Here is a 20834-nt window from a genome sequence, read left to right on the forward strand (position 1 = left end):
GCAGTCTCCCCACAAACTCCTGGATGCTGATCCAGCGAAGAGAGTCAAAAAGGTGCAATTTCCACCAAGCCTTTGTGAGTCTTGCTGTGGTGCCAGCCGGTTCAGGGAAGGAGTGTAGTGTCTAATAACAACCATGGCACAGGCGCCTATTTATTTACTCTTCTATTTCAGGACAGCAAAGCCCCGTCACCTCAGACTAACCTGCAGCTGACACAGTGAGAAATGGAAAACAATCCCTTGTATTCCTCCATCACATAAACAATTAGTTGTCTTTGCACAACTAATTTCTCAGAAATTGCTGCTTTTTCTGGAGGGGAAAAAAACAAACCAACAAACAACAAATCAAATCAAACCAAAAAACGACCCCAAATTTAGTATGGTTGAATCAGAGACGTTTTGGTAAATCACGTTGTTTGGTTTTGAAGGATACCGTTCCTCACAAAAAGACTTCTACTATACAGTTCTTGAACACTGTATCACAAAATTGTACTTATTTTAATATCTGCTCCTGGTTTTACTCCTATTTTGCATGTAGATGGTACCTGTTATTCAGCGAAATAAGATATAGTGAGGGAGAAAGCATCAGGATTTTATTCCTGAAGAGCACTCAAAGATTTATAACAAGAGCTTGTAGCAGTTTATGCCACACAAGAAAAACTGCTGGGAAATTTATCAAAGAATGTATCATGAGGTGGGCTATTTAGGGACTGAAATTACATAGGAAAGACTGGCAAGAGAGATGTGTGCTCAGGACAAGTGCAGTCAAAATTAATGCTAAATATAAGGTGTCATATCTTTATCTAATGCACAGCCTGCACTGCCTCGCAAAGGAAAGTTAAGCAATTAGGCCCAAATAACCAGATTATACGTGGGAGGTGTTTGAAGACAGATTTAAAACACTGTAATAGGGTTGGGGGAGGGTTACAACAAGAGGTAATATTTCCTGATAGGTTAGTTTACATCCTTTGGAAAACATTCTGGAACCAGACCAGACAAATAAGCAAGGCCTTAATGAGGACTTGGCCTGGGACGACACCCAAAGAAAGGCGAAAAGTAAAGAGACCCAGCCCTGCCTATGCACACGCAGCCCCTCCAGCAAGTAATCCCCAGGAACAAAACAAATCCAGTGGCAGATAGAGTAGTTCTGTGTGGATTTGCAGCTGCCTCAGCCCAATTCAAAAATCAGCCTTCCCCCTCCTTTTTTCTCTAAGGGCAGAGAGGAAACAATTGAGCCCAAACAATAATGAAACAAAAAATCACTTAATAATAAAACAAAAATCTCTTTTAGAGTGGAAACTGGAATTCACTCCTCAATCCCAGAGGGGCAGGGCCAGGTGCAAGTCTTTCCCCCACCCTGCCTGCCAAGTTTCTTCTTCTCCCATCCTGAAGGGTTGGATTGGCTCTGTGGCAGAGAGGGAAGTTTGTTTGCACAGCCCTTTTTACTCCTCTGAGGTGAGGCTGTCAGCTGCAGGGTTGGGGGAAATCAAAAGGAACTGAATCGTCCAACCTTATAAAAACTCCAGAATGGGAAAAGACTTGGTTGTAATGTACTGATGTGAGAATGGGGAAGGGGAGTGAGAGAAGACATGTGCTTGCTTTGGAAAGAGGTCTCTCTCAGCTTCTGCAAAGCTCCTCGCCCCTATTTATCATATCAACACAGAGACAATATTTTGTCTTTTGGTGTGAGAGGTGGGGGCTAAACATTTCATCACAACAAAGTGAAAATAATCTCTGCTGCCTTTACTTGGATGTGGGAAATACTTGCTTGCTTTTAAATACAAAACTGTATATATATTTGTGAACCTAGTGTTGCTTTCATGTGGGAGCCTCAAGTGAACACAAAAGACTACATTGTGCAGCTACAAATGAACTAAGCATCCAGGATTAAAGAGATTTTATTTAGCCCCACATGAAACAGCACAGATGATGGCAGCCTCTGGTACAGAATAAAAAAAAAATGCAACCAACAAGTAATTTAGTGAGCACTGGAACTGAGAAAGTCACATCTCCTGTATACTTGCTTATGGTGGTTGATTGACCATGTCATCTAAGATGGCAAAAAAAAATAATTTGAAGCTCTTCCTACAGATCAGGCACTTATTAGCATTCTCAATTTTATGGAATATCTGAAATCTAATAAGGCATGAACCCACATTGTAACTTTGACTGTCAGGGACTGTGATAGAGTCTCTTTTTGCTATCAGGCCTGCTATTTTTCACAAATATCTAGAGATGTAATTACACTTCTGTCAAACTTGTTTGAAATCAGACAGTGGGCTCAAAAGTTTATTAGAGACATGGACAGACAGGCACAGACACTATGACCATGTAAGTCTCATTTCTATTATAAAAAAAGGCTAAAAGAACTTACATGGAAATCAATTTTTAAAGGAGACTTGATAGGCAGAGGAGTAGACCTTTGCAAAGTGTAATTTCAAATTTTAAGTGAACTTCATGCTAGGAAAAGCTACTGAAGACAGTCTGGAATACTAAAAGTATCTTTTACCTAAAGGAGAGGAACAGCACAAGATGAGCTGTGGTGGTGCACCTGGTCCTTATTTATTTAAACTAACTCACGCTGAGGGCAGGTGATTTCTTAGAGGAAACAAAGAGCAGCTTCAGAAGATCTGTCCCCTATAGCTTTTTCTGCATGTGAGCACTTAGGGCTAATCACAGATGTAAAGCACTGCAAATGCCTCTGAATGTTTGTATTTCACCACTGCCTTTGACTTGATCCTTGTTTCCTTGCTCATTCCCTGCCAGCTCTGTCCCTGGGCTGCAGTGGGGAAGCACTGCTTTTTATGCATGCAATCCACAGTGGGACCAGAATCTTGATTAGGGCCCTTAGCAATGATCACCCATCTCGCAAAAATCGTAATTTAACATTACAACCCCCAGTCTCTCTGGTGGGATGCATGTGGGTATTTATTCGTGGTCCAAGCCAGAGACTGGAAGCAGGGCTGTTTCACTCCCAGCTCTGACACCAGCCTGCTGGGTGGCCTCTGGCACTTCACTCTGTCATCTTCCCCTCTGTAAGATGGGTACCCCACCCTGCCTGCTTTTCTGGAGTCGCTGAGCTGCCAGAGGATTCAGAGAGGGCCGGCTACCAGGTCACTGCAGTCAACAGCAACAGCAGCCACCATGCTGCTCTGCTCACCTCCCTGGCCCAAGTTGTCTTCCTCTTTGTCTGAAAAAGGAGGGGCAAAAAGTCTTAAATAGACTTTTGTGTTTGCACCCCAAAACACACCCAGGGCCCAGGTCTGGTTCTCCTCAAGCACTGCAGATGGGACGCTAGTGTCAGCCATGCCAGGGTGTTGTCCCAAGTCTGGGTTCTTTCACCCAGTGGGGAAGCTGATCCACACACAGAGTTGAGATACTCGATTTTATTTCATGTCTGCGCAGAGATGGGTGCGAAGTGGTAAATCCACAAAGCTATGAAGCGTATTTATACACACATGTACACAGTGTATACATATGCAAGCGTATTTATACAGTCCTATTCAGGCAACATTTGCATAATGAATCTACATCACCACCTGGCTCAGCTAGCTACTACTGCCTTCTCTTTCCCCACCTCAGTTTAAAGGCACAGGGTATTCCAAATTCATGCGTTCCATGGGTGAGGGTCTCCCCTCAGAGGTTTTCCCATTTCAAAGCACCAAGTTCACTCCTAGGATACAATTTCACGAGTTGAAGATTTCTAAGCCACATCCCTCGAAGCCGGTTTAGGCCGCCACACGACCAGCCTCTTCCCTTTATGTTACATCGCATCCCGCATCTCTCAGCTCAGGTTGTTGACCTTTCCGCAGAAACTGTTCTCCCCGCGACTCGTGTTCCCGGGGGTCGCGCGGGGCTCTGGGAGAGGGGCAGGGCTCTGGGGACAGCCGTGTCCCCAGGGCCCGGGGGAGCGGCCGCCCCACCCGTCGGGGCGGGCTCGGGCAGGCCAGGTGAGGCGGTCCCGGCCGTGCCTCACCCTCCCGCCGCAGCCTCCAGCCCTCGCTCCTGGCCGGCGCTGCGCTGGGGGTGCCGGCGGCATGGCGGAGTCCCAGGTGCTCCTGCTGGACGAGCTGCACGTCAACGAGAAGGTGACAGAAGACCAGGCCCGCTTCTACTACAGCGAGGAGCAGCGCCGAGCCCTGGAGGCGCTGGTGACCCGCGGCGAGGCCGCGTACCGGGAGGCGCTGAGGAAGGAGCGGCTCCGCGATTTCCTCTCCGGCCGGGAGCTGCAGGACCTGCGGGCCGGCTGGCGGGGCTACGACGACCCCCGGGAGGGCGGCAAGGTGGCGCGGGGGCCCGGCGGAGAGACGCTGTCGCTGGCCTACTGGCCCGAGTGCTCGGACACCGAGGTGCCCGCGCTGGATTTGGGTTGGACCGACAAGACCTTCTACCGCGGCATCAGCCGGGTGTCCCTCTTCACGCACCCGCGCAAAGAGGAGAGCGCGCCGCACCTGAAGGAGGTGGTGCGGGAGATGATCCAGCAGGCGCAGAAGGTACGGCCCGGCCCTGCACGGGCCTGCCCTGAGGGGCTGGCTCGGGCCGTGGGGTGGAAGGCGGCCGGGCTGCCCTCGCTCCGAAGCAGGAGCGAGCTGGCGGTGCGGTGGTCGGTTCCCACCAGGAAGGGCTTTCCCTGCGCCTTGTTGCCAGCCGTGTTACGCTTTGCCAGAGCTGATGCCTGCGATGGGGTTAAACCTCTGCGCTCCCCTTCCGCATTGAGGGTTCCCCTCATTGAGGGTTCTGTACCCGTGGTTCGCTTTGTCCTGTCCCAGCCTCATTCCGGGGTTCAGAGGAAGACAGGTCATGATGCTGATACAGCCACCCCTACCTGGTGTGTGCAGGTATCCCTAGTTAAAGACAGGGCAGCGTGTTCCTTTATGGGATGGTGGTTTTGGGGTTTATTTTTTGTGGTCTCAACACCGTCCAGCCTGAACTGCAAGTAGCCGAAGTGCAGACAATATGCGGCTGCTCCTCCCATTTCTTTCCCTGGAAATGACTGCTGGTGGTGACAGAGCACCTCTGGCAAGGAAGCAAACCAGCCACGATGCTACAAGAGCTGGCTTTGGACAGGCGAGGGCAATCACGAGGTTTTTCGTCACCCACCCCGGATGTGGGTGAAGTTCCCGGGGAAGACCACCCCGGAAAACATCCCCGTCAGAGCTGACACACCCCTTGGGTAAAGGGGAGACCAGTGTAAGAAGCTTCATTCCTGCGCTTAGTTTTGCAGCTTTCGGGTTTTTTCTGCTTTAAAATTCAGCAGTCGTTTCTTCCTCCACCTGTTCCCCTCTGCCAGCACGCTCTATATGCACAACTTTTGCAGACTTGTTCAAACCGAATCTGCCGGGAAACACAGAAAACTTTCCAGAGAGGCATTAATCTGGTGGGTGATCTTCTCAGCTCCCTGCTCTCAGAAAATGTGCACACCCTGTAATTGTGTTCAGTGACTGGTGTGATCAGTCACTTAGAAGGCAGAAGCTGTAAAATCCTTACACTCCGATGTAGTGCAACTTCTTCACCTCCTCTTTGCACTGCCACAAAGGCTTCTACAGACTGTTCAAGAACTGGGCAAGTTTGTTTCTTTCAACAGCTGTGCCTGGCACCTAGAAATAATTAATTCATTTGTAGATTTTTATTTTTTCACTGACTGGACAAACTGTGCCCCTCCCAGCCCGAAGCCGGTTTCATGTTTAACAGCCATTTGAGTGTTTAATGGTCCTTTTCATAGATAACTATGCCTATTGTGTTAAGCTGAGCTGGCCCTCGGGAAAAAAAAAAAAAAGTCTGCAGGTAGCAGCTTTTTTATCAGCAAATGTGAGAGGGGGTTTGTTTTTTCTGAGGGGGGGTCTAAACAGACACTGGTAATATGCGGCGCATGTCTGTGGGTGGCTTATCATTTGTATTTTACAAAGATATGTTAATTAAGATACCTTGCTGCAATGAGATTAGCAAGCGTTAACTTGCCAATCTTAAGATTCCTGTGAAGAGCTAGGCACACCTATGGGCCCTACAGATAAGCTTATTATCCATAGGATAGGAAGAGAAATGGGGAAAACCTCTTGCAGGGGTAGACACTCATGCTCTGACTTGCTGTTCTTGAGAACTCCTAGGTGTTCTTGACAGATCACCAGCTGTGACAGGGATTTGAGATGGCAAACACAACAACAGGCGTTGCCCATGGGAAGTTTTGACTGCTGTTCTCAATGGTCCTCTGTCTTGGAAAGAAGCCTAAACTAACCCAGGGCCCCACAGCCTGGAGGGAACCATCCCTTCACATTGCTGAGCCAGTACTGACAATTAATGGTTTGTCCAGGATGGGCTGTAATTTCTGCAGTCATTACTCTCGTTACAAATGGAGGGGATGGAGAGAAAAGAAGTTTGTGCTTCTGCTATCTATTCCCTATGTGGATGCTCTTACTTCAAAAGAATATTATTTAGCATCCTTTTTCCTAAATAGCTCATCTATACCACTGTGTGTGTGGGGAGAGGGAGAGTAACAGGCCTGAGTTAATGCATAAACTGTTCATGCCTTTAATTATGATTTGCCCATATATGGAGTTGTTCAGAAAGAAAGTGGCACAAGTTCACTGTATTTTGATTTTCAGAGGTTCTGGTAACATTCCCTGCATCCTGCTGGGAAGGGAGAGCCAAGGCAGGTCCTGAAATCCTGCCTAGTCGAAGTTACTGTGGGACCTAGTATGGCTCCAGCGCAGTTCACCTGTATCAGGAACTTTCATGTTAATGATGAGTATTAATACAATGTCAGCTCTTTTTTCATTCTCTAACAAAGGGAAGCTGGTGTAAGCACTGTTGACAGAAGGAGCCTGACAGAGCAGATGTGTTGGTTGTTGTTGGCTCTACAAGCAGACACTCAGCAGAGATTCAGCAGATGCAGTGGGGGATGTTTGCTGTGGCATCGCCTTCCCAAAAGCCATTTGTTCAAGGGCATTTTTCACAGGAAAGAGGTCTCTGGGGAGAATTATTCCCCCTTCCTTAGGGGCTCTTGCAAGAGAGCTGCACCTCTTCCAAGCATCAAGTGAAGAAAATCCTACTGTGTGATTCAGTATTTAGCTCCATTCACACCTGTATATGCCATCCCTCAGCCCAGATGGGCTTATTACTGTGGTTCCCAGCACCTGGGAAATTAAAATTTAGACAACTCTATTCCCAGCATACTGTCAGTATGGCAGCTCTGACCTGGCACGCTGATGTTATGCAGAGGGACTAGAAAAACAGTGGTTTCCTCCACTGATAACCTTTAAAATGTTGCAAAGAATAACTCAGGCAGAAAACTTAATTGGTATTTCTAATGGTGTAAGAGATACATGTTTTGTCTTTCTCTCTCTTTCTGTAAGATCAGCGTTACACTTACCCATAACCTTCTTGGTTTTGTTGTTACTCATTCTATAAATGTTCAGGCTTGTCTCTCACGTCAGTGAAACCTTTTTTTTTATGTAAAAATCTATGCCTGGAAAGAAGGATTAGTTTTATACCAGAAAAACAGTACAGGGAATGATCATTTTGCCTCCGAATCTTGAATACACTCCAGTCCCTTCCTGAGAAATATGAGGTGTTTATGTTCAAGCTCTATAAATCATTCCTTGGGAAGCCAGCCCTGAGAGCAGACTTTTCACAGGGGTTGGGGAAAAAAAAGGAAAATAGAATTCTTGTTGTCTACACTATGCATCATGGCTGAGGATGCAGGCCCTGATTCCTCTGCACATTTATTCTTCCATTAGACACCTTCAGGTTAAGTGTTAAAGTTGTGTTTTCAGTATTTTTTTTTCAATCTGTTTCAGTATTCTTCTTCATTTAAGTGAATCCTTACAGAGACAATGAAAGTTTCTCAGTGCAGTTGAAAAACTGGGTATTTGGCTTTGGCTTTCCTCAGGCTACTAAAATAAGTCATTTTCATCTGGAGGAAGGAGAACTCTCATAGACGTTTACTAAGTTCCTTCCAAAATGCAGCAGCTAACCCAGAAAATTACAATTATTGGTAGTGCTTGGGCATGTACATACCTGTACTTTTGTCTCCCTATAGGCTTTTCCTCCATTATCTGCTATCAGTGCTCTCCTTTATTTTGCACCAGTGGGATGGGCCTTCCTTTCAGTTCCTAATATTTATTCAGTTGTCTGTCTACCATCTTCTTGTTTCCAGATTATTGCAGTGGTCATGGATGTATTTACGGACCGGGACATCTTCCGCGATATTGTTGATGCAGCGTATAAACGCTGGATCCCAGTCTATATAATCCTAGATGAGGAGGGTGTGAAGCTCTTCCTGGAAATGTGCAGATGCCTTGACCTCAATGACTTGCAGATCCGGGTAAGATATTCAGTACTGAACTACTGTCTCCTGCAGGTTAATAGTTGTAATGAATCTTGGAACTTTCTTGGACTGGCAAAGACATCTCTTCCTCCTTACAAGTCATGCCACAGCACTTAGGGTTGATGGAACACAGAGGGATAGCAGAGTGGCTTGATTATACAGAAGGAAAGAAAAAGGGAAGATTTGGAATTATGTTTGCCTTTCACCCAAGACCGGGATCTGTGTAGTTTCTTGTCTCTTGTGATCTAAAAATTCCTGTTTGGGGAGAAAATTATCCAAGAAAATTCCTGTAAGTCGTCTGTATGAGGATTCCAGCTAGAGTCCCAAGTAGCTCTTTGAGTTGTTTGCATAGATCCCTCTTACAGGACGCATATAGTCTGTGAAATAAATACTTCCCTGTCCAGTAGTAATCACCTGGGAGTAGATGAGTTTGTAGTCCTCCTCTGCAGAAGCATTTAGGGGATTGAGTGTCACAGCTGCTGCCTGGTCCCATACCAGAGTGTGCCTTCATACAGTGCATGCAGCACAGCAGAGTAGTCAGTTTAGCTTGGTTGGCAGAAGCAGCCTCAGAGGGATCTCACTCCATTACATACAGACTGAAATCCTTCTTGTGTTTCTTGTTAGTATTGTATTCCTTCCTTTTTCCCCCATCTTTTTGTCACTGTTGCTACTACAAACTTGTTGTGAATACTGAAAAAAGTTGCTGGGTTGGAAACAGCCTATGGGATGCAAGACTCACCCCTCTTTGAGATCCAACTGTTCTGAGCAGTGGCAAGGGGAAGAGTGCTTTTTGCTTGGAGAAGCGGTGGATTTTCCATAAACACTTAATTAATAGTTAAAAAAAAAAACAAAACACAACCAAAACTCAAGAAGCTCTGAAGATTATAGTCTCATATTAATCATTTTAGGAGAACTATCTTAAATCTGGATGAAAATTACCTGCATATATCTGAACAGTGTTCCTGTGAACTACCACTCTGCTCTGAGTTTCATTTAAAAAAGACATCCAGCTGAGAAGTTTTCTTATCTTTCTCCAAAACAGTGGTGGGAGTTCCTTCCCCCTGGTGCCTTTGAAAGTAAGACACAGACCTCATTATAACAGACGTGTTTCAAGTGCCAGGGGTACTGTGTGTCCTAGGATTGTGTCTCTCTGGTACATAACTGTGAAATCACTGCAGTAGTTCCATTTGCTCTGGTACTGGTTTCCCAGTACTTTTCTCACTGTGTCATCATGTACAGGAATGATGTTATCATTACTATAATATTTTAACTCCTGGACAGAGTAAATGAAAAGATATCTTGGCATTTTAGAAAGAGCTGTGTTGCTGTTGGAGAGGTGAGTTCCTTTCAGTCTGTCTTTTCTGTCTCTAAACAGTAAGGGTCCCCTTCTGCTCTTCCTCTTACTCTTCTCCACAGGTATCTACTCAGACTTGACACTCCTAAACCAGTGATCAGTGATGTGCTACAGCAGTGCCTAGGTCCTGCAGCAGTCTAGTTGTATGGCTCTCTCCAAGGAGGTGCAGGTTTGAACTGATGCAATCGAGAGAAGGAAAAAACTTTCCCGTGTCCCTTCTGTGATTCCCTTCTTTCATGGTAACCCATGCTATATTTTTCTTTAGACTTCTTCAGCTAAAAATAGTACAATCTGAGTTGAAGGAAGTCCACTGAGAAGAAATTTTTAGCATCTATTCACCTGATTGTTCACTATTCTGTGGAGCTTCAGCCCACAGATTGCTGTCCTTCAAATTTTTCCCCTCTTTTCCCGGGTATCTCATACTGGACCTTAAATTCCCCTGAAGGTTGTTATTTGTCTTTTCCAGTATGGTTTTGGTTCTTGTTAGTCTTTCTAAGGTCAATGCAGTTAATTCGTGTATAAGGTTCTGTGGAATGACTGGGGAGATTCTTCATGGAATGGGGAAACAAGTAATTTGCCTCTCAAGGAAGCTGTTCTCTTAGTATCCCACCCACAGCTGCCTTGGACGTGCCTATGCTGCTGCTTGGGTCAGTGTGGCAGAAACCACATGTAGGGATTTCCCTGACAACAGGCTTTGGATACCCAAGGAAGCTCCAGCAAGGTTAAGGTTTCCCCTTGAGGACTCCCCCGAGCCCTTCCTCTTTGATGTGATGTACCAAGGATTGAAGATCCAGATTTAAAGCAAGAAAGCAAGCTGGGCCTCCTGTCTTGTTCAGCTAGAATATTTTGTCCTGCATTGTTTGATCACAGAGGACGCTGAAATTGCTGAGTAAGGTCTACCATTTTCACCCATTTCTTATCTACCAGTCCTGACATCTGCTTTGATGTCTGAGTTTCTTCTACAGATTTTTAGCAACAGGGAAAATATTATCTCTTTTTTGAATTACCATTTTGCTTTATTCTAGAAGGTTTTCACCAGTTTTCACCAGGTGTAGTTTGCCAGCAAAGGAATTGCATACTCTTCTTTCCTGCCCTTCTGCTCACCTTTCCTTTGGAATGCTTGTGCAAGGTACAGAGGATGGCTTTTTTTCTCCAAGGAAAGTTGGAGCCACATGAGATATAACTTTAAGGTTTAGAGGCAAGTTCTGATCCCAGGGGGAGAGAGATGATGCACTACCACGAACTGCAGGGTCACAATGTTTATTCTGTTCTTCTGTCACCACCAGACACTCATTTTGTTCTGTGTTTGCTGCCCTTTTGGTCCCATTGCCTTGTTCATCCAACACAAAGTGAATACTTCAACAGTCCTAATAAAGGGAGATTTACTGTTAACACTGGGTTTTGTGCTTTGTCTATGTACAGCGATGGACATTTTCACAAAATTCCTGGCTATTGTATTATTTTTGTAGAGATGGCAAGGTATCATGATCTGCTGACAGTCTCATGGGAGGGAAACTGCTGTAGGAAGACAGTACCTCACCCTGCAAAGAATAAAAATTCTTAACCAGCTCCAAGCATGAAATGAGAAAACCTCAATTTTTGTCTGAAGGCCAGAGTTCACCAGAAACGTATTTAAATTCAATCATCACAATGTTCATGGGTTGTTCATAGGAGCCTGTGCTGTGTGTGTGAGTCTTATGGCTTCCTGAGCCTACAGGACATGGTTTGTCAGACTTCTGTTATGTTTGACACGAGTGTTCTTCGGAGATCATAGTGAATCACACTTTTCATAGACACAAAATTCATAGCCCCTCAGAAATTCCTCTTTTTTCAGGACCTGAGGGTGAATGTTCCCACCAGTTTTTTGTCCTCATGCTTCTGTTAACCCAGACCACAGTAACAGATACTCCTGCCCAAAGGCAGAGAATTCTTCTAGAGTTCCAAGCAAGCCCAGTGAATGACTTATCTGCAGGAAGTTCACCTTCACATTAATTTTTACATTCATTTTCCCAACATGTAAGGAGTTTCTCCTTTCACTTCAGAAAGTCTAAAAAGCTTATGCCTAAGAAACTTTTGGAATTTCATTTCAGTATTTTGTTTTTTGTCACTGAGATGAGGGAGGAGCAGAATGTGATGTGAAGCAGTGCTGTTGGTTTTTTAATGGTCTAGAGTATTCTTCTAAACTGTCTGTGACCTTCTGAAAATGGGTGCTTGCATGGCTTTCTTTTTGTACAGACATGGATAATACTCAGTAATGATCTTGGCAGGCCATGTCCCAGCTAGCTGCAATCCATCCTGTTCTACCTGAATACTTGCAAGTTGCACTATTTTGTCAATAACCATGACTTTTCCAAAACTGTCCAGCACAAACAGAGAATCCCCCAGTTGTAAGAGGGAAGGTATACATAGGATTCTCTGGTGGAAATAGTTACACCTCCCTTTAGGGTCTGTCTTGTGTATCCCCCCTAGTGAGCCCCAGTTTGTAAGCACTACAGCCTAGGTCAGTCAAGTCAGCCACAGCATTACTGACTTTCTAAATTGCGTCTAATTTAGCTTTCTGTGGATTCAGAGTGAGGCTTAAGTGTGTCACACAGCAAGGAAGACCAATTCCTTGCTATTTGTATTAGGACACTCTGTCAGGCTTGACTGTTACCAGTCATATTAGGTTGTAGCCAGGGAGATGTTAGTCATTGCTTGTGATGAGGAGTGGTGCAAGTCTGTGGAAAGGAAACATGGAAATTTAATGCAGACTGCATATCCCGTAAGCCAGGGTATGACAAAACTAACCTTAAGCAGGCTTCTGCAGCAATACAGATCTGGAGGTGTCACTTCTATCTGGTACGCTAACTGGTCCTCTGCTCAAAATATTTGTTACTGCTGTAACTCTAGTGCCCTCTGAAAATGCCTTCAATCTCATCTCATTTATATTTGTCTTTCCTCTTTTGTTATTGTGCAGTCTTCGGTATGTGAACCCAGGGTTGTTCTTCCTCTGTACAACTTGACTTAGCAGTCTACAAATGTTCCAAGATCCTTCAAGGCAGAAAATATTATACAAATAGCCTGCTAAGTGGCTTGATGTTTATATGACTTTGTGCTTGTTTCCTGCATTTCAAGATGTATTAATGCACTCCTGTACCTGTTTTATTCAAGAAGGTTTATGCGCTGATCTGTTCAATTCTATCCCCTCTGTGCCTTTCTAAGTTTTACATACAGCTCAGTTACTGCAGAAATTCAAGTGTGCTTTCTTTCCACCAAAAGAAGGTGATAGAACAGACAAACACAATGAGATCCACACTTGTTATATGCTGGGAAACTTTCTGCTCATACAGGCTGATACTTCTTGATTCACAGGAATACATACCACGTCAGAGCTGTTGACTGACTTCTTGTTTTGTGTAGTCAGTATATCAGTGGTTTGGCAAATCCCACATCCAGCTAACCAGCAAGGAAAAAAAGTCATTTCAGGTGATTAGCCAGCCAAATTCAAATATTATTTTAACTACTGGAAAGGACACCCTTTCTCCTGTGCTCTACCCAACCTGCCTTCAGCATCCCATACATATGACTCACTGCTAGGCCTTGGGCAAGCCACTTCATCTTTTTCTGTCTTAGGCTCCTCATCTTTAAAACAGGATAATAATACTTTCAGCAGTGTTGGGAGCATTAATTAGCTAATGCCCACACAGGACTCCAGACAGATCAAGCAACAGCTGAATGCAAAACAGTACTATCATCAGTTACTGTTAGTCAGAATTTGTGTTTCTATTGCTATGTTTTAGTGGGGGGAATAGGAGCGGATTCAAAAGGTAGGAGTTTTATTCAGAAAAACAGATTTTGAAAGAAATCTGCATTCTTATAATCACTCATTCCTGCATGCTGATTTCTGTAGCCTATCAATATTTGAGCTGTCGGTGAGGTGTACAGTAATAGGACTTAACTCTTTGTAGGATCTGAGTCTGTGCTAGCATTAGCCAAATCCTCCTGATTCTTCTGCTCTGCAGATGGGGAAGAATGAAACAAAAGTGAATTGACTTTCTCAGAACATCACAGGGAATAGTATCAGAACTGCAGTTACTCCTGGGACTATATGACTCCCAGTCCTGGATTTATGACTCCTGTTCACAGTCCTTTTAGCTTTTCATCCTTAAGGAATCCTTACATTAAAAAATAGTGCAATGAAGAAAATGGTCTAGATTTGTATGTCAGAGTTACAAGATAATTTGCTCCAAATTTATACTGACATTCAATGATTTTGGGCTTGGGGGGATGGGAGGGGGAGCGTTTCATGTTAGGCACTTTGGTAGTTAAGCCTTGTGCAGCCAGGACCCATGAGCAGAATAACCCTCAGTCCAATGTGCAAATATATCCTTATAGTATACACAGGCATACATCTGTTGTTGAAAATCATCTAACCTTAACTTTGTGGTTTTTCTGTGTCTGGTAGTGCTTTGTTTCATTACTTGTAGGTTTGCTGACCAAAGGGCGTGAGATGTGAGGTTTGGCAAAATGTATTCTTTTTCTAACTGCTTCCATTCATTTTATGAAAAGATTTTCCTTTCTTGTCTTCAGAAATTCTTTTTTGCTGATCTGTTCAGGACATTAGTAGAGGCATTTACCTGATAGCATTGTCTTGCCAGTGGCTGAAGTGAATAGCTGAAGACAGCAGGCAGGGTTTTGATGATGCTGACCCCTTGGACAGATATAAACTGATGGAGAAGAATGACCTGTGTAGACAGGGGTTGACAACAGGACTTACAGCACCATGCTTTACTTTTGCAACCCTTCTGGTGGCTGATACAAAATGCGCTGTAGTCCCAGAAGTAGTGAGAAAATGTAAGTGACATCTTAAGACTTGGAGCTGGCAATTATCTGATTTTCTGCCCTATTTATTGTGACATTTTGTCTTTTCGCCTCCCTGTTAGAATATCCGCATCCGCTCTGTGACAGGAGTTGGGTTCTATATGCCATCAGGGAAGATCAGAGGCACGCTGGCATCCCGATTCCTGATGGTGGATGGTGAAAAGGTGGCCACTGGATCATACAGGTGGGTTACTCTTGCTTAAGGCATTAAGGCATGTATTTAAAGAATGGTTATGACCTTGCTTGAGAGTTTTCTTCACATGTCACCCCCCTTTTATTCTAGCTTGTGTAATCTGTGTGTCATCTGTACAAACTGGTGTGGGACAACAGATACAGTGGCATAGAGTCCTTCTCAGAGAATGGAACATACCCATGCTGGCAGACCATTTCAGAGGGCCAGAGAGAGTTCCACACTTCATCAGGAAGGGGTCTGCAAGGACTCCCCACCAGTTCCTGTACGGGGTCCTCTTCAGTGAGGTTTTCAGTCCCAAGACTCTTCCTGTCGATGCAGTGCTGCTTTTTTAAAAGGTTAAACTCTCCTTCAGAGTGTCAGGGCCTTTTCTCCTAAATCTGGTCCACATGTCTAAAGAAGAACAATAACGTCAGGTATCTATTGGGGGCCAGCTGGCCAAGGATATAGGGGCAAATGGCACAATGCTACATACTCCCCTGTAGTGTCTTAGGTTTTGTTAGGTGGGCTGGGTCAATTACACACCCCAAAATCTAATGTCAGTTCTGTTTTCTCCTCTTAGCTTCACGTGGACTTCATCCCACATTGACAGAAACATCCTGCTAGTCTTGACAGGACAACACGTGGAGATGTTTGACATTGAGTTCCGTGAGCTCTACGCCATCTCAGAGGAAGTTAATTTATACAAGGAACTGGATATTGCTAACCCATTCCTCCTTGGAATTGGGAAGCCAGGCTTTCGTTCCTCCACCGTGGCTCGGAAGTTCATTAACCCAAAGTATGGCTTAGTAGCAGGGGCAACCCGTGGTGATATGATGCTCTGGGCTTCACGGCACAGGCAAGACAATCACGGAAACATGGAAAAGGAGGAAACAAGTGAGTCAAAGAAACGGTTAAATCAGTTCCTGAATGACTTAGTCACATTGGAGCAAGTGTACCCAGAAATAGATCCACCTCTGGAGAACTTGAACAAGCTGAATCGGAGCCCCCAGAAACTGTTGTCTCGGCTCCACATGGACCTGAAAAACAAATCCAAATCCAGAGAGTCTATTCGTGACATAAAGAAAGAAGATGCACAGACCAGTGCAAAGCAAGGAAAACGGTTTGCCAGTGGGCTTTTCAGTCGCAAGGCCAAGCGGTCTCCAGGCTCAAGCATTGAGGCCAATTCTTTTGCGAGTGAAGGACATTCAGGAGAAGACCTTGGGAACATGAAACTGGAATATGAGAGGCTCAGCATTGGCCATGCCAGTGTTCGGAGCACTGGAGGCAACTCAGGTAAAACCTTTTACTAGCACACTCTGTTTTCTGTGTCCCTTGTTCTGGGCTTGGCTGACTGATGCAGGCATACCCACTACAGGCACTTGTGAGTAGATCTTCTTATTTCCTCTGAATCAAAATGAGCGAGATCAAAGGGTAGAAGCTGTATCAAAAGATACAGGCAATTTAATTTGAAAGCAATTTAATGGCAGTCTTACTGTTAAGTTGGTACTTCTCATGTGGATGTTTCTCATACTTTTGAGCAGCAAAGGGAGAGAAAGGTGAACATTGCCTTGTGTAAAACAGTGCTCAATTCATGAAGTGCATTTGCCCAATAAACAGCAGCACTATGTTCTCTATTGTAGTGGCTCACAGGCCACAGACAGATTTTCAGTGTAATCCCTCTTTCCCTCACTAGACTTTAGGCAGGTATATTTTCTGTGACAAATTCTTGGTAGAGAAGAGAGGAAAACATGTTTATGTTGAGGTGAGGGGACAAGGAGTGGAGGAAAGGATGTAAGTCTTTTTAGTTTGCTCTTTTACCACCTTCTGAAATGGGGAAGGTCATGAAAATAGAAGCTACAAAGAAGTAAATGACTAGACCTCAACTTTTCTCTCTTTGCTAATGGATGATGGGTATTTTCATTAAGTCCTTCCAAGGCTTTAATGAGTTGAAGACACAAATGATAAAGATTTCTAACAGATTATTTGTTCATAGCTAACTCCCCAACATTTTACATGTTTTTGTGATATTGAAGTAAATCTTCAGACTATTCAGCCTGGTTGTCTTCCTCTCAGTGAGCTGTGTTGGGTATCAACACATCCTGCACCATCAGGAAAATAAACTAATTGCAAGGAGAAAATATCTCCTCCACTTGTCAGGCCAGAGACCTTTCTGTGCTCTTATGAATGCAAAATGCAGATGTAGAGAGACTGAATTCCTTTGCAGTTACCATTATGTGAAATGGAAAGACATTCTCTTGGGACCAAGAAGAAAAGCAGGGTATTGGGACAGTCAACAACGATTGATTCCTGAAAATATTTGTGGTTAAACAAAGGACAGACTCAAAAATGCCAAATGGAACAAGAGAGAGGAACTGTAAGGAGGCATGACTAATTTATTTAAGACTGTAGTAGATCCATTTTAGAATCTGCATTTGGGGAGGCAGAAGTTAACCCTGGTCTAAAGAGGTCCTCTCTCCAAGTAAGTCTTGAGCACAGACATTATGTGCTGGTGGGCCCCATTTTTCAAAGCCAGGAGAAGCAAAATCAGTGAGGACCTGTGGGGGGATGTATGGGCATTTTCACTGACAGGAATAGACCTGAGTGCTTGCACTACCCTCTAGTGACAGAAGGAGAGAATCGTGTCATCTCTGATTCATCAGCACTTCGCAATATCAGGGATTCTCACTGTCACCTGTTTTAAAGCAGCCAGCCTGGCATTCCCACAGCATCCTGATGAAATCAGGCCCAGCTTAAGGCATGAGAGGTTGAGGTCTTTGGTTGGGGCACAGTGGGGCACTGCACCCTGCTGAGGCATTGCACCATCAGGGCAGCAGGGATGTCCCTGTTCCTCCTAACACATTGGATCTGTGCCAGACAGTCTGATGCTTGGTCTAGACCAAGTCCACAAATGCATTACCATGCTATTATGTTCAGGTTTTATTTATTGCCACTGTTACTTCCTGCAAACTGAAAACTCTTTCAATAAAGGGGAAGAAAGAACTGAGAACAGGTCCAGGGAAGGTGCTGAGGTCCAGCACACAAGTCTCCCCCTTCTACTTTTCCGGACGTGATAAATCTTTCCAGTGAGTCCTCGCTAGTATTTTTGGTTTATGCCAAATTGAGAATGCCAGATCTATTCATGGTGACAGTAGGAGACTCCACAGCTTTTGAAGTAAGGTGCAAGTAGACTTTGGTCATCTGCTGTCATGAAAAGCTGGAGGAATATCATGGATTCTGTGTTGCTTTTGAGTAAGTCACTGTTCTTGAGAGAAAACTTCTCTAGTCTAATAGTCCCAAAGTGGCATGTTAGCAGAGATGGTAGAGGGCACATTAGATAGAGACTCATGAGGAACAGAAAAGGATTTAATAAAAAATTCTTAAGCACGGCCATGGAATAGAGTCCCAGCCCCAGTATAAAGATAGGAGGCACTTTGTTCTTGGGTAACTTTAGGGTTGACTTCATTTTAAAAGTTTAAGTTGTCTTTGAGCAAAGCTAGTAAAAACTGGTGCTGTGATACTCTGAGTGACAGAAGGGAGGTAAGAAGTGGAAATGAAGGAGAAGGTACTTGGTATGCAGGTGGGTTAAGATGCAATTACTCAGAGCTTCACAGTTTGAAATAGCTGCCCTTACCTTTTGTAAAGATTACACAGCACACTTCAGCCCCATGGGCCTGCCTGCACACACATCCTTCAAAGTCACTGTTAATTCTCTAGCACCAGAGAGACACATCCCACCTTGGAAATGCATGGGGAGACCAGATCCACACCTGAGTAGCTCATAGAGTAGTTGAAAGACATTATTCAAGCAGGCTAAAGGTCAGATTCGTTCTTGTAGGAGCAAGTGGTGATTAAGAGAATCTGAACTGGGAATGGAAATTATGGAAGTGTGTGCTGTGATGGAGTCTGAAAATCTGATTTACAGGCTAGAAAAGGATTGCTACGAGTCAGAATTGGGAGTCTGGAAAAGACAAGGGCTGCAGATAGTAAGCAATGTCCCAAACTAATACCTGAATTAACACCCTGAGGTGTTGTCCTGGCACACGGCATGGAAGCTCTACATTGTCTTACGAGGCTTTCTCAAACCACATGATCAAATTAACAGAACCCTTGAATTTCACTGTTGCCCGCTGAGGAGCACAAAAGCAGTTCTGAACCTGACCAGAATCTTTTTAACTTTAAGCTGGAGCTGGGCAGATTGTGATCAGCAAAGACAGTGACTTCTGTGCGCAGTTTCTGGGAAACTCTGCAAAAGTCTGAAAGCTGCGTGCCTTCAGAAGGTGCAGAGCTTTTGGTTAGTGCTCTCCCTTGGGAGAAGCAAAGTGGGCTTGTTCAGAGGGTCTGCTGTCCTCAGTTGCTCCATGCATTGACTTCATTCCTCATGAGGGGTGGTTGCAGAATACATACACTTAGTAGAAGTATTTTGTGTTTCAGTTTTGTGTGCTTCTTGCTGTAAGAAATGGGATTTACGCTGGGCACTGCAATGGCATTGAAATAGCTGCTTAGTTATCACCAGTGTTAATCAGCCAAAGTGAGACCATGGAAGGGTGGCAACGGGAATTTTCGGCCTCTTTTCTAAAGAGAAAGAGGGAACTGCTGTTGGCTACATACAAGGAGGGTGTTTACTCTAACTGTAGTGGGATATGTAGAAAAAGATCAGAAGACAAGAGTAGAAAGTGACAAGAATAAAAGGGCTGGGAGTTGAAATTAAGCAGAGAAGCACAGACATCTTTCAAAATAAACCTGAGGGTCTTGAATGTGATACAGACAGGGAAGGAAAGAGGGGTGGGGAGGAGATAGGAGTAATGATAATACTAGCATGCAGGATGTGTCAGAGAGGGACAGGTAGAATGAAATGCCACAGGGAGTTGTGGGGAGGAGGCAGTAGCACACAGACCTGCCACAGAAGCGAGGGCAGGTTGCAGTGCAACCTCACAAGTGACCATGAAGAAGATGCAGTGTGGAAGAAAATGGAGAGAAGGAGGGGGAGAAAAGAGAGCTCTTCTCTTCCCTATCACCTACAGGTAGGGGCAGCACTGATCAAATACCCACAAGCAAGAGAGTGACGTTAAAATTTATTCACTTGAAGCCCAATTCAGAGGCAGTGCTTGTGTTGAATGCTCCCTAAACTTGGCAAGGCTGAGACTTCTCAGTAGCATGTCACCATGACCTGTGGCTGTTTTCCCTCTCTGTTTTCACTCTGAACTGGCATCTGGCTCCAAGTGCTTGAGAGATGCACATGTACCTTCCTTCTGTACATGAGCAGGGCCTGCCTGTATTCAGAGTGATTCCAAGCCATGTGGCAGCCCCTCTCAGTCCCTGTTTCCCTGAGCTAGACTCATGCAAGCTTTGCTCAGCTCAGAGCACAGATGAGCTCCCTTGCTTGCAAAAGCCTCTGGACACACTTTTGTACAGTGCTTAAAACAGATATGCTGGAGCATCCAGATCAACATCTGGTTGTAATGATGGAGACCAGACAGAAGTGCAAGCAAAGGTACAGATACTGGGAGCAGAAAAAATTAATAGAGTAAGCAGTGAAAAAAAAATAGGATTATAAAAAATGGAGGCAGCGTACTCTGCCACTTTAGTGAGAGACTTTGGGATTTGTCTTGCAAAGGCAGTACTCAAAACACTGGCACTGGAGATGTTGGAAACAAAATGTGAAAAAAGCCTCTACTGAGAATGTGTGTGGGTATCAAATGGCTGAGATGACCTTGGGTTTGGGGGTTTTTTCCATACCTTTTCTTTGGAAAACTTCCTACCCAGGGCATGACCATATTTTTCAGTGCCAGCTGGGACCTAATGATGCTGCTGAAGCTGGACTGGATACAAGCCCAAGCCTGGAAATACTTCTCCAGTGGTTTTCTCTACAACATTCTCTGCATTTGCTCTTACTTTAATGTTTCTTCATTTCACTGCAGTAGAAAACAAGCCATGAGAGAGTGCAGAATAATGTAGGCCTAACACAAGGTGTATAGTAAAACATGAGAATGGAGCATGAGTCTGAACTTCATCCAGGTCTTATTTACCTAACATTAACACTACTTTAACTTCTTTTCATTCCAGGTAACCTGAATCCAAACTCCGCTATGAGTGATAAAAACAAGCAATCTACCTGTGTGTTATCTTGA

At 44.5% G+C, this 20834-nt stretch overlaps 1 protein-coding gene across 1 annotated transcript; it reads left to right on the plus strand.

Annotated features, from left to right (window-relative positions):
- Positions 1-3861: 3861 nt before the first annotated feature.
- FAM83F (family with sequence similarity 83 member F) lies at positions 3862-20834 on the plus strand. The gene is made up of 5 exons (XM_062491360.1): positions 3862-4490; positions 8150-8317; positions 14597-14718; positions 15287-15999; positions 20770-20834. The coding sequence occupies exons 1-5, from the start codon at positions 4035-4037 to the stop codon at positions 20832-20834; spliced, it is 1524 nt and encodes a 507-aa protein (XP_062347344.1). The 5' UTR covers positions 3862-4034.

Source organism: Cinclus cinclus, chromosome 4 (genome assembly GCF_963662255.1).
Source record: "Cinclus cinclus chromosome 4, bCinCin1.1, whole genome shotgun sequence".
Taxonomy (NCBI): Eukaryota; Metazoa; Chordata; class Aves; order Passeriformes; family Cinclidae; genus Cinclus; species Cinclus cinclus.

What these genes read in the sequence shown, in the direction of transcription:
- FAM83F (XM_062491360.1), top strand. Translation starts at nt 4,035, where the DNA reads ATGGCGGAGTCCCAGGTGCTCCTGCTGGACGAGCTGCACGTCAACGAG. An exon ending in GTGGCCACTGGATCATACAG is followed by an intron (nt 14,719 to 15,286) that starts GTGGGTTACTCT and finishes TTCTCCTCTTAG; the next exon opens with CTTCACGTGGACTTCATCCC. An exon ending in GAGCACTGGAGGCAACTCAG is followed by an intron (nt 16,000 to 20,769) that starts GTAAAACCTTTT and finishes TTTTCATTCCAG; the next exon opens with GTAACCTGAATCCAAACTCC.